At 47.3% G+C, this 13,784-nt stretch overlaps 1 protein-coding gene across 4 annotated transcripts in view; it reads right to left on the bottom strand.

Moving 5' to 3' along the window:
- Positions 1–3,592: 3,592 nt before the first annotated feature.
- KLHDC3 (kelch domain containing 3) overlaps positions 3,593–13,784 on the bottom strand; it is a 43,975-nt gene continuing 33,783 nt past the window's right edge. For 3 of the 4 annotated variants that reach the window (XM_061581689.1, XM_061581698.1, XM_061581706.1), the window contains exons 10-12: positions 13,292–13,365; positions 10,380–10,458; positions 3,593–5,472 (exon numbers count right to left, since the gene is read on the bottom strand). In XM_061581689.1, the coding sequence (XP_061437673.1) occupies positions 5,406–5,472; positions 10,380–10,458; positions 13,292–13,365 (220 nt within the window). In that variant the 3' untranslated portion in view covers positions 3,593–5,405. Of the gene's footprint in view, positions 5,473–5,816; positions 9,194–10,379; positions 10,459–13,291; positions 13,366–13,784 lie in introns of those variants that run through there. The other variant, XM_061581714.1, reaches the window with a different exon arrangement.

Below are 13,784 nucleotides of genomic sequence, written 5' to 3'. Positions count from 1 at the left end.
GAATGTCAATACGTCAGTTTGACCATTTGTGATATGTTAAAATAAATAATAACCCATGGGTGTTCTAACTTGTGGGCCATCATGTAGGTTAGGGAAATTGTTTGTGCTGTTGCTGCTGCTGCGTTGGCAATGGTGCAACAAGCACGGCCTATACCACGGTGCGTGGGCATAAAAGGGAAAAAAAATAGGCGACGTTTCGAGCAATGGCCCTTCATCACACGGAGTGCTCTCAGTTGTGCTATGAAGGGTCATTGCCCGAAATGTTGCCCATTAGTTTCCCTTTGAAGGCCACTGCTGTTGACGTGTGTGGAGCTTTTAAGCCAGGGGTGGGGAACCTTTTTTCTGCCAAGGGCCATTTAGATATTTATAACATCATTCGCGGGCCATACTAAATTATTAACTTAAAATTAGCCTGTTTATATTTGGTCAAACATTTAATTAACTCGACCATAATGTGATGGGCTGGAACTGCTTCTCTTTGGCGAGGCGTGTGATGTTAGCTGGTATTGATGATGTTGCTGCTACTCGCAACTGCTTTTCCAGGTTCGCTCCTAGATTTATTGAATTTCGAGTCCAGCCTGCGGTTGCCTTGGCAGGGCCACACCAAATGATTTCGCGGGCCTTGTACGGCTCGTGGGCCGGACGTTCGCCACCCCAATGTTTGGGGAGACAAAATTAGGTTCTCACCTTTAGCAAGCAGTGTATCCGTGCTCCGAGACCGATATCCTTAAGCCAATCGTGGAAATTCCACACTGCGATGTAACCCGTTGATTTCTAGAATAATATACACTGAAACTCTATGATTCTAGATTTGAAGCTTTCGTGACTGCAAGGATTCATATTCTTAGGTTTTTTAGGTAAAGTCACGTAGGTAAAAAATTAAAATTAATAAAAGTAAAATAAAATAAAAATCACGACGTTTCGGAGGCAACACAAGCCTCCGTCTTCAGGTTAATTAATTATATTTTTTTACCTACGTGACTTTACCAAAAAAACTTAAGAATATGAAACTCTATGCTTAACACAACTCTTAAAAAAAAGAAGAATTATTTGAACAAACTCTGTGAATGCTACCAGTGGACGGTCATTGAACAGAAAGCGTGCACGCGTACAGCTCTTTCGTAAATCCACTGCTGGATGAGGGCCTCCCCAGGGCGTGGGGGGTCGAGGGGTGGTTATTTGATGTTGCTGCTACTCGCAACATTCAGACTCTGCCTTCTCGACAGACCTGTTCTCCACCTGAAGACGGCTACTTGCGTTGTGGTCGAAACGTCGTGAGAATTATTTTGTTTTATTTCTATTATTTTATTATTTTCCTTCTACGTGACTTTACCGAAAGAACCAAGAAGATGAATCCCTGCAGTCACGAAAGCTTTAAATCGAAATTTATTTGACCATACTTCACCACGCTGGTCAGTGCGGGTTGAGTGCAGGAAAGCAGAGGACGTGCGGGATTATATATTTATTTTGAAATCTGCACTGCCCTCGACTTCTCACCACTTAGCCCTAGTGGCCTTCACCACAACCGGCGTGCATTGTGGCAGGCAACCATTCACTGCACTTTCCAGGCTCACGCCTGCTTAGCCTTCCAGGATCTGGCGAGATCCGGCGTTATTTGTTACTTTGGTCATTGGCAATGCTCCTACAATCTAACAGGCTTGCAACAGATCACTACGTAATACGATCACCTGTATGAAATAAATAAATATCTACAAAGTCATATAGAAGGGAAATAATGAAATGATAAAAATAAAACTATTAAATTCTCACGTTTCGATTGCAACACAAGCAATCATCATCAGGTGTGAAAACCACAGGAAATTTAGAAAAAAGTGGCGGTGTGGTTTTGACACCTGATGATGATTGTGTTGCAATCGAAACGTCGTGAGAATTTAATAGTTCTATTTTTATTATTTCATTATTTCCCTTCTACGTGACTTTACCGAAAGGTCCAAGAATATGAATCCCTGCAGTCACGAAAGCTTTAAATCGAAATCTAGACTTATTTATTTTACGATTACAACTCTTTCGCACCTTCGATTAGCACGGTTGGCTATGCATTGTGTGAAAGAAGTTCAACATACACACATTGAAACCCTGAAAGTTAATTGTGGTGTATGGTAAATTTAACAGATTTCAATTAGAGTGAACAACACCATCTCAGGCACCTCGTGGCGGAGGCGTTTGCGAGGTGGTAGCGACGTCCGCCGTTTCTTGCAGCAGAGGCTCGTGGATTCCAATCGGGCAGGCTGCCTCGGCTTACTGCTGCGGCGCGCGAATTCACCAGTCGGTACCACGCGCCGCCTGCTTCAGAGCGGGCGCTAGAAGATCCCGCGAGACGCCCTTTGACACGTGTGGGGGCCAATGTCCCGTGACGGTGACGCGCTACAACGAATGTAGCAAATTTGACAACAAAATGTTCTGACAATTTAACTCGACTTCTTGGTTCTTTCGGTAAAGTCACGTAGAAGGGAAGTAATAAAATAATAAAACATAATAAAATAATTCTCACGACGTTTCGGCCACAACGCAAGCAGCCGTCCTCACCTGAGGACGGCTGCTTGCGTTGTGGCCGAAACGTCGTGAGAATTATTTTATTATGTTTTATTTTTATTATTTTATTACTTCCCTTCTACGTGACTTTACCGAAAGAACCAAGAAGATGAATCCCTGCAGTCACGAAAGCTTTAAATCGAAATTTAACTCAACTTGCTTTTGCACATGGCAGGCAACACACGGGTCGCATTGTGGAACTTCTTTCGCACCGTACGGAGCATGCACGCCGTTTCTTGCAGAGGGTTCTTCTCTGAAACGGCACGGTGGCTGGGAGATGTTACGTAGGTAAAAATAAATAGAAATAATAGGAATAAAATAATTAGTTGAATAGGAATAAAATAATTAAAAAATCGACATAATAGAAATAAAATACCTATTTTATAGAAATAAAAGAGGTTATTTATTAATATTATTTATTTAAATTATTTATTTTTACCTCCGTGGCTTTACCAAAAAAACCCAAGAGTATGAATCCTTGCAGTCACGAAAGCTTCACATCTAGACTAGATGTTAATTACCTCGCCTGGTATGCAGGAGGTCGTGGGTTTGATCCCGACCCCGACGCCTGCTGCTGTATATTTGGAGTTTGCGTGTCTCTCTCTCTCTCTCTCTATAATCACGGTGGCTAGGAGATGTTAACTACCTCGCCTGGTATACAGGTCATGGGTTTGATCCCAACCCTCATGCCTGCTGCTGCTGTATATTTGGAGTTTGCGGTGTCTCGCTCTCTTCTCTCACCGTGCTGGCGTGGTTTTGTCTCCGGGCCCTCCCGGTTTTCCCATTCGCATTTTGAATCAACATCACGTTTAAGAGCATTTGGCTGATATACATTTCCTCATGATAAGCCACTTCTCATTGAGCTATTATTTGCAGATAGGTCACTTCTGAAAAAGAGCTACATAGCCCAGTGGGGCCTTACCTGGTAAAATAAAGTTTCGCTTTTAGTTTCGTTCCTTACTTCGTAATAAGAATGCCGCGACTACCAAAACGTACCAATTATTATGACGGAAAATAAACCCACACGCAACGCGACGAGTTAACCAACGGGTGGAGACTTTAATAATTATTCTCCAATTTCAAACCTGCACATTTACAGCACACGCGACACACATCCGCGCACACGGCGAGCTTAGCTCTCTTGGCTAGCTCTCAAAAAGGCAAAAGCTGAACACGGCACACGCATCAAAATAATAACTCTCGATTACGGGCAAGCCCCGTGGCGCTACGCAACACGCACACGAGACCTGGAGGGTTTTTTTTTAGAACAGGAGCACCAAACTGTAAACAACTTCACCGCACAAGAATATACGTCATTTGGCTTTGCTTCATTCTGTTGTTCAAAAACTGAAAGTGACAGCGTCGTGAAATTCTCGACATTTGGCTTAAAAAAAAATTGAGGAGAGCAACGCGAGTTCAAGTGGACGAGCGCACGCGCATGCACACACGCACGAGATTCCTGTGTTGTACATGTACACACGCACACGCACGAGATTCGTGTGTTGTACGTGTACACACGCACAAGATTCCTGTTGTACATGTACACACGCACACGCACAAGATTCCTGTGTTGTACGTGTACGCACGCACACGCACGCGATTCCTGTGTTGTACGTGTACGCACGCACTCGCACGCGATTCCTGTGTTGTACGTGTACGCACGCACACGCACGCGATTCCTGTGTTGTACGTGTACGCACGCACACGCACGCGATTCCTGTGTTGTGCGTGCGTACACACACGCACGAGATTCGTGTGTTGTACGTGTACATATGCATGCACGAGACGCGTGTTGTACGTGTACACACGCGCACATACACGCACACGCAAGAGATGTGTGTGTTGGACGTGTATGCATGTGTCCAGTGGCCCCAAAAGTCAGGACGCGTAGGGGTTATTTTAGGAATTTTAATATTTGGCATTAAAATAACTTCAATTGTTTTATTTTTATTTTTAAATACATTTTCCGTCTTCCTTTTCAGGCGACATTCAAAAATGGCAGGAAAATTGCCAAAACAAAAATTGATGAATGGTCTAAGAGTACACCAAAGAATTAAGTATAAACTCAACTCACAAAAAATTCGTTGCATGCTTTCATGTTAATGGCAGTAAGTTTAAACTTGTTAAAATAAATGAACGTAATGCAATGTGATCGGTTAAAATATAATAATCCCGTGTGTCCTGATTGTCGGAGCACTGTGTTTATATATGTAGAACGTGTGCGTGGCCTGTACGCGACGTGAGAGAATGCACTCGTAACTCGCACGGGTAAAAATGTTTGCATCGGAACAAAAAAAACCGACATCTTCCAATTGTCATTTCTAAAATTCAGGCTAGTCTATCCAGTACTTAAAGAACACTAAATCACCATAAATACTGATTTTAAGAGGAAACGATAATGCAATCGGACTAGCGATGAAAAATAAAATACGACATTTCCGATTTGTGTAGCATTTTATTCATTTCCCTTTGAGTACGAGTCCCTGTGTGTTTTGAATTGTTTCTCACGCTCCGACAGCGAAAGCGTTCCATCATCCGCGTTAGCTGTAGAGGCTCGGAAGAGACAAAATGTCTATCCATCTGCTGGTGGTCACAGCCCGCTCGCTCTCTTTCTCTCTCCAGGCCACGCGACGTCACGTCGAGAAGCGAGGACACACCCAGGCAAGACCCGACCCAGGCCAGACCCAGGCCAGACCCGAACCAGGCCAGACTCAGGCCAGACTCAGGCCAGACCCTGATGATGAAAGCATCTGGTATGTCCGGGGTGAAATGCCAGGCGAGTCGCAGTCCCCAAGAATAAAAACCTCCACAAACTATCGCCGAGCAGCGAGGGCTCAACATTTGCCTCCAATTCATCCGTGCGACGAGAAAATGGGCCGGCTGATGTTGCTGTTGGTCGTCATGGCAGTAATCTCCCACCTGATGGGTAAAAAAAAAAAGAGAACGGACAATGATAAACATCGGCCACGTTAGGGCATATTGGACTGTTGCTATTCGCGAGCACCCTACGCGAAGGCCGGCACGGCACACGAGGGGACTGGTGTGGCCAGGCCAGCACCACGCACTGTTGCATTCGTCTCAACGGGGACGACGATTACACACCGAACCTAAGTCGATGTTTAAGGCCAAGTTAACCTAGGGGAAAAGCCCACGGCCAGTTAAAATATTCACCAATCGCGTTGGCCCTGGCTGGGAATCGAACTTGGGTTGTAGGGTTCGCACAGCGATAAACCAACCACGATGCTACTGCCCCCCCCCCCCCCCCCCCCCCCCCCCGGGGCACAGCTTGTCAATCCACTGCTGGATGAAGGGCCTCCCCCTGTGCCGTGTCAGAAATGGGGGTTCCGAAATCACTCACCAACTCATATCAGCTGTGGCCCAGGAATCAAACTCAGGGTCAGAGGTTCGTAGCGCTGGCACGCTAACCATTTCACTACACCGCTCCCCCAAGCAGACACACACACGCACACAACGTTTGCCGAAAGTCATTCTTAAAAAAAATACACCACCACCTCCGCCAATTAAGCCGGCACACCGCGCGGGTTACATCATCAACACCGCCGCCGGTGTCGAGTGGTGGGTCCCCCGTAGGAGGCGTGCGTGCGTACAATACGGAGGGGCAGCCGTTCTGGGGAAAACGAAAAAGAACCACCCACACAGCACGGGGCACCTAGCGAGAGCATGCGGGAATCCGTGTTTACTTAAGCTGCTCTTGCAGGCAGTAGTGAATAAGAAGGAGAAGGGGTGTGGGGAAGGCAGGGAGCAAGCGAGCGAGGGAGGGAGGGGTCGGGTGTTGGTGGCTGATAACGAGAGAACCATCTGGCCCGTATGCTGGCCGCTGATAAGGACCCCCCCCCCCCCTTCTCGGCTCCAGTGGAGTCCTGTCATCCTAGCAGGGGCCGGTGGCCCCCTTTAACCCCCGACACATCCCACACTGAGAGACGCGTGTGCGCCGCTGCTGCTTCGCTGCTTCGGGGATTAGCGGCGGTTGTTTGTCTACGCCGACACCGCACGAGACCTTTTTTTCCGCTTCTCCATTCATCAATTTCATCGAAGGGTTCTCCTCTGCCTTTCTGGGGAATGGTGCACGGTGCGTGCCCATGCGCCGCCATGTATTTGCTTGTGTGCGAGAGGCGGGGGGAGGGGCTGTGGGGTGGTAGCGTAGTGGTTAGGGCACTGCACTGCAAATCTGGCTGCTCAAGTTTTGATTCCTGGCCACAGCTAACATCAGTGGCGATTAAAACGAAACTAAGCTATTTTATTTTACCAGGTACGGCGCACAGATTTTCCGAAGCGGTCTTGAATCTCGCCTGGGTTCATTCAGTAAAGTGAAGCGCTGGGAGAGGCACAGGCAGGCGAGCGTGGTGCGGGCCACACTACCGCCTATTGCGGGTAGTTCAGATGCGCTTCTGCGATATTAGGAAGACACTGGAGCTATGCACTTTTAAATCTAGGTTGAAAACAAATTTCGTTAGAACTGCTTTTTGTGTTAAGTTTGCTGTCCTTCTCCCGCACCTCCAATTAGCACGGTTGGCTACGTACGGTGCGAAAGAAGTTCAACATACATGTGTCCCATGTCGGCCTTCAAAGGTGTTACTCACAAACAGCACTCGCCCCAACAGCCTGGTAAAGGCTATACGGGGGGATCTTTGTCTTGAGCAGTAGCATAGCGATTAGCCCACTACACTATGAACCAGGCAGCCCAAGTTTAATTCCCAGCCAAAGCGGACATCAGTGGCGCAATCTCTGAACTGGATCTCGCCTAGGTCAATTACGCCTTAAATAAGTAGCCAGTGGGCTTTGTAAGCATCAATGCTAGAGAGACAAAGGCTGCCAGGCGTGCGTCGTGCTGGCCATACCACCCACTCGTGCGCCGTGACGGCCTTCATAAGCACTCGCTAACAGCACTTGTCTCAACAATCTGTGTCAGGCTATGTGGGGGGTGTATGTGCGCGTGTCTGCGTGTACCCTCTTTTTTACCATCACCACTTCAAATGGGGCTATCCTGTTACCTTCAACCGAGCCATAAATGCTTAACAATGCTCGGAAGCGGCACTAAAAGGCACCGCTGCTGCTGCTGCTGTGCCCGCCGCCGGCGGCGCGTGCCTGCAATATCTGCACTGGAAACCCAAGCCCCCTTGGCGCACGTGGCCAAGGCAATTTGGGGGGGCTGTGTTCTGTCCTTCGGGGCGGCGAGGGTGCCAAGTTGGCGTGGCGGCGAGTTCGCTCCGGGGTTCCAGGAACACGATTTGGGCACCCGAGCGATTGTTAAGTGGCTTTGCTTGTGCTCCACTCAAATGACCGATGCGCGTTAAAGACGGGCGACACGGTGGCGAAATGTTAGCTGCCTCGCCTGGTATACAGGAGGTCGCAGCTTCGATCCCGACCCTTGACGCCTGTATATTTTGAGTTTGCATGTCTCTCTCTCTCTGTGGTAGCGTGGGTTCTTCTTGGGTTTTAGGTTTTTCCCTCCACATTTAGAAACATGGGTTTATACGATTTAGCTGCTATACATTTCCACGTGATAAGCCACTTCGTTGTGCTATTATTTTGTGGCCATTAGCTTCTGAAAAATATCTTTATTGCTCAGTGGGCCTTACCTGGTCAAAAAAATAGTTTAGTTTATAGTTTTTTTAAACAAGTAGATCTTATCTCCTTCACAGTTCTTATCTTATAGACAGGGTTACCTTGGCTGTATGTCGCAGATTGCCCAACACTATGTAAATGAGAAAGAGGTTTTAAAGTTACTGAGGGTGCGTCGTCATGTGCCACTTGGTTAAGAGGGTCGCTGTGGTGGCGGGTTGTTAACTACCTCGCCTGATATAAAGGAGATCGTGGGTTCGATCCAGACCCATGACGCCTGTATATTTGGAGTTTGCATGTTTTTCTCCCCGTGGTAGTCTGGTTTTTTCTCCGGATCCGCCGGCTTTCCCTCCACATTTAGAATCGACATGGGTTTAAGAGTATTTGGCTGCTATAAATCCCCACATAAGCCACTTCGTTGAGCTATAATTTGTGATACCCAGATCGCTTCTGAAAAAAGAGCTACAAACTCAGCGGGCTTTACCTGGTCAAATACAAAAAAAAAATGTGTTTATAGTTTCAGTTTAAAAATAAGTAGATCTTCTGCTACGCAGTTCTTATCTTATACACACGGGTACCTTGGGCTGGATGTTGCAGATTTGCCAACACTTCGTAAATGAGAAACATGTTTTAAATTGACACGGAGGGTATGTCGTCACGTACCACACTTGGATAAGAAAGCAAAGAATGATAGCGGGGTTAGCGAAGATGGGAGCAGCCCGTGACCGATTCAGATATCACTCGCCACCGATGCAAACCGTGGCAGGGAATCGAACTCGGCTCAGCTGGTTCATAGCAAAGTTTTAACCCTCACTGTGCCACCGCTCCACCACCATGTGACACATCATCATCATCATCACCCCCGCACCTCGGATTCCCACGCACCTCCAACTTCCTCGCACCTTCGATTAGCACGATTGGCGACGTACCGTGTGCAAGAATGTCAACATACATACACAACCATGGTCAATCAACTGCTGGATGAGGGCCTACCCAAGCCACTGCTGCCGCCGCCGCCGCCTCTCCAGATCAGGCGCCATGCATCTCGCGGCAAATACTTCAAGTCGGGGGGATTGAACCGCATGTGGCAACAGACGGCAATGGGCAATAAACAAACAACACCGTCACGCGTCGGCAAAAGCCTCAACAGATTACACAAGTGAGTAAAACAAATCGAATGCGGGTTGTCCGCGTCTGATCTCTCCGTCTTATGGCATTAAGGAGGCGGTGGAAGGCAAAACAAAAGAGAAAGGACCAGCGAGATGCGGGGGGGGGGGGGGGGAGACGAGAGAATGGGCTGTTGACACAAACGCACCTCCATCCGAAAACAAAATCCGATCATCGGAGCTTATTGTTTTTTAGACGAGCACGGAGTTAATAGACCTCTCTGAGAAAGGGTGGGGGGGGGGAGCGCATTTCACTTGGCGAACCTGCAGCTGAGACAACACCCGGGGTGGTGACAACGTAACGGAGCGAAGGAGGCGAGGGGGATGCGTGGAGGAGATGCGTAACGGCATCTCGGAGCCACGCGCCTCTCTCGCCGGTTTTCTCTCTCCGGCAGAGAATTTTGGCGCGGGCGGGCGGGCGGTGGGGGCGGGCGTCAGATTACAGCCGAGATAACGAACGTTGAAATATACGCAAGCTGTGCAAATCCAACGATGCGCAATTGCACCTGTATACCAACTCTGATGATGATGATAACGGGGATTATTGTTATTGGTTCAGATAAAGGCGGGGAGTTGATCAGCGACACGTCTGTATGTTCACGTCGATGTTGGCGAGCGAGTTCAGTCAGTGGACGACTTTCTAGAGTTGCCGCACGACAAACATCTGAAATCCCACCCCCCCCCGGCTTTCGTAGAGTGGCGGCGGTCGTGTCGCTACGCTTCTCTGCGGTGAGTAACAACGTTTTTAAGAACAACGGCGCTGCTCCTACACCGCTGCGAGTAAAATGTATGCCGAGCCGATAGCGCGTTCCGAGATCCGGCGAAGGGGACCCTCGCCCTGCAGCTTGCAGAGACGTCTCGCAACGGGGAAAGGGGTTAAAGAGACTCGGAGATACCGACCGAGCACTAACGGTGAACAATGCTGCATTGAGGTTGTGCCATCGATATTGAGGGAAAATAAATGAAATTGTGCCTTAAGACGCATGTGAAAATTGAGATTAGACATTGCAACATTGCCGCCTGCTGCGATTTTTTTGTACATTTAAGACGATAAAAAATGTCCCTGCAATAGTTTACCGGATGTCATGAGGGAGGTTGGACAGATCCAACTTATACTGCACGACCGCCAGTGTGCAAAGGGTTTTCAAACTTGGTGCTGAAAGATAAAACGCACAAACACAACGGTTATGATCCACAAGAGAAGGCAGTAGTCTACACATCTACACACAACAGTTAGAATTGGATGTTTCTTCAACGCAATTTGGAGTTCTAACGTAGCTGCGATTTAAAATATTAAACTAAACGATAGGAGATAAGATCTACTAATTTTTTAAACTAAAACTATAAACCAAAATTTTGTTTATTTCACCAGGTAAGGCCCACTGAGATATAGCGCTCATTTTCAGAAGCTACCTGGCCACAAATGATAGCTCAACAAAGTGGCTTATCACGTGGAAATTTATCGCAGCCAAATAATATGAACGCACGTTGTTTGTAAATGAACAGGGACACGCCGGAGGACCCGGAGAAAAATCCACATGACCACGGGGAGAGAGAGAGAGCATACAAACTACAAATATACAGGTCAGGTTTTGGCTTAAAACTTTCGTGACTGCAGGAATTCATATTCTTTGGTTCAAACGGTAAAGTCACGTAGGTAGAAAATAATAAAATAAAAATTAATAGAAACCAAAAACTCACGACGTTTTGTCGACCATAATTTTAAGAAAATATATGTATTATTATCATTCTTTTATTATTTTCTATCCATGTGACTTTACCGAAAGAACCAACGAATATACAGGTCGGGATAGAACCCACGACCAGGGGAGGTAGTTAACACCTCGCCACCGTGGCACCCTCGTCTTGATTTGCCTTGGCGAATGCTTCGCCAATAACCCGACTCCTCTTGAGATTTGTATTTTAATGCTCTCTTCAAGCGTTATCAATGCAGCAGACCTTTCTGGGCAATTAGGTTTTGATCATTTGTGTGCATTTAGTTCAGATGATGAACAGATTATCTTTTCATAATTAAAACCAGGCATAGTAATAGTGAATATTAATTTGTCATTCCTGAGTTTAGTGATGGCATTTACCAAAATTAGAATATTTATTTATACTTGTGGAAATCCGATGAGCTATGAAGCTCTTTTTCACCGATGTCCAGTAGGGGCACGGGGTCAGAATGTTACAACAACAATACAACACGATAGGAGTGGCATATATAGGAAAGGTAAACAAAGCACTTAAAAAATAATATACAAATTTGAAAAAAGATTTTTTTTATCTTACCAGGTAAAGCCCACCGAGCTATTAAAGCTTCTTTTTTAGAAGCGATCTCGCCACAAATGATAGCTCAACGAAGTGTGTGATAGGATACAACGAATAAACATCGTACGACACACCGCCGCAGTTAGTCAATCGACAGATCGCGTGCGATGGGGGCAAAGTGTGGGTAGCTCCTATTTCTACTGAGACATTGTCAGTGAGTAGGTCAAACACCCTCCGGGGAGCCCTCTACAGATGAAGACCCCTTTTCGCTAGCAGGGTCGTGAGCAGGCCATTGCAGGGCTGCGCCTTTACCTTTAACGTCATGCTCTATACCAGGGGTCGGCATCCACAACAACAAGAGCCATTGTTTTTCTTTTCGATTTAAAGCTTTCGTGACTGCAGGGATTCATCTTCTTGGTTCTTTCGGTAAAGTCACGTAGAAGGGAAGTAATAAAATAATAAAAATAAAACATAATTTATTATTTTATTACTTCCCTTCTACGTGACTTTATCGAAAGAACCAAGACGAAGAGCCATTGTGTTTTCGACTTGGGTAAAACCCCCAATATTTCAAGAACCGCAATGGACGTGGTGAATACGGGACGGTGGTTCTTAATAAATAACGTCACAAAAGGAGTCGTTAATGAGCTGCATGCGACTTCGGAGCCACAGGTTGCAGACCCCTGCTCTAGACAATATACGGACGGTGCTTATGTTTTCAGTCTCCAGTACACCGCTGCATCCAACGGTACGGTACGGATGTCCCGTTGTTTCTGGTGAACGTTTCCGAATAAGTAAGCACACTCGAGTCTTGCCAACGCTCAAGACGCACCGGCCAGATCACGCGCGGTCGAGGCGGACGCACGTTTTTACTCTCACGGCGGCGGCTTTCCGAGGCCATCTCAAACGTCAGCGGAAACGGGGAGTGAAAGTGTATTTGGCGCACTGATAGCAGTTCACTCGCAGCTGTATAATGAGCAGGTTTGTTGGATCTTCGCCCTAAGAGGGTATACACGTCGCATGTGTACAATAGAGCCCCTTTATAAATACACCTTCCCCTCGATCGTTTCCTCCCACACACCAAACCACTCGTTAGCGGAAATTGGCCAACCGTCCCAATGCAGGACACCCCTTGACACAAAAGCGTCGAGGCTCGGCAAAGCTCCCCCAGAGCTTCAGTGTACACATCACAAATGTTGAGGTTCGCCCTTCGCACGGGATGCCCGGCAGTGCACGAAACGATCAGAGCCAGAAGACTTTAAGCCGCTCTGCGGACACGTCGCCCGGGCGGACGCATCGACGGATCGCGCCAGAGCCCTGCGCGCGATCGTCGACGGCCCGAGGGCCGATCTTCGACACCACGGCCTTGGCGTGCATTCAGAGTGGCGGCTAGGGCAGGACAGGATTGCCTGGTAGTGGCTCGTGGGGACTGCTATGCCCCGAGGGACATGGTGATGATGATGAGCGCTTGGGGTGGGGGAATTTGGCACTGGCTCGACGCCTGGCTGCTGCCTTCCCCGCTCCTCTGAATCCTCGCGCCTCCGAGTCGTTCTCTCTCTCTCTCTGTGTGCGAACGCGTTACAAGTTGCAATTATTATCATCATCATTTATTTCCCCGAGAATGTTTATTATCGATGGATGTTTCTGGTACGCACGAAGCACCATGTTAGCAACTATCGAGATCATGCACCAATGTTGCACGGAGATTCACTACGTACCAAAGTCGAGGATGTAGAGGTCCGAGTGATCCATCAAGTTGAACTCATCCCCCATGCCTTGCTCTGGACAGGGACTGCGAAAAACATTAAAAAAAACAACATCATCGTTATGTTTTTAAATTTTTTACAAAGTGCACCAACACCCATATGCTGCCATCATCGCCATATCCAAATCACTACCACTAACTCAATCATTCTCATCATCCACGGTACGACACAACCACTGCCGTCATCACCGTCATTGTATTCATTGTTATTGCCACCAACTGCACCACCACCATCATTATTATCAGCAGCCACAGCACAACCACCGCCACCATCGTCATCGTAAAGTTTATGTATTTGTACGCGTGGGAAATTTAATTCACGATCTGAAATCTGTACTCTGGTCTATGTCTGATATGAATAGGCAGTTTTTATCACATAAGCATCTTTGCCGAGATTATATTTGCAAAATGTAAAATGTTTTTTTGCGAAATCCGACTGCAAACCA

The sequence above is a fragment of the Lethenteron reissneri genome, chromosome 8 (genome assembly GCF_015708825.2).
Source record: "Lethenteron reissneri isolate LAM-NWPU_2019-01 chromosome 8, ASM1570882v1, whole genome shotgun sequence".
Classification (NCBI taxonomy): domain Eukaryota; kingdom Metazoa; phylum Chordata; class Hyperoartia; order Petromyzontiformes; family Petromyzontidae; genus Lethenteron; species Lethenteron reissneri.
The sequence above is the reverse complement of the archived record's forward strand: the minus strand, read 5'-3'. Positions and strand labels throughout refer to the sequence as shown.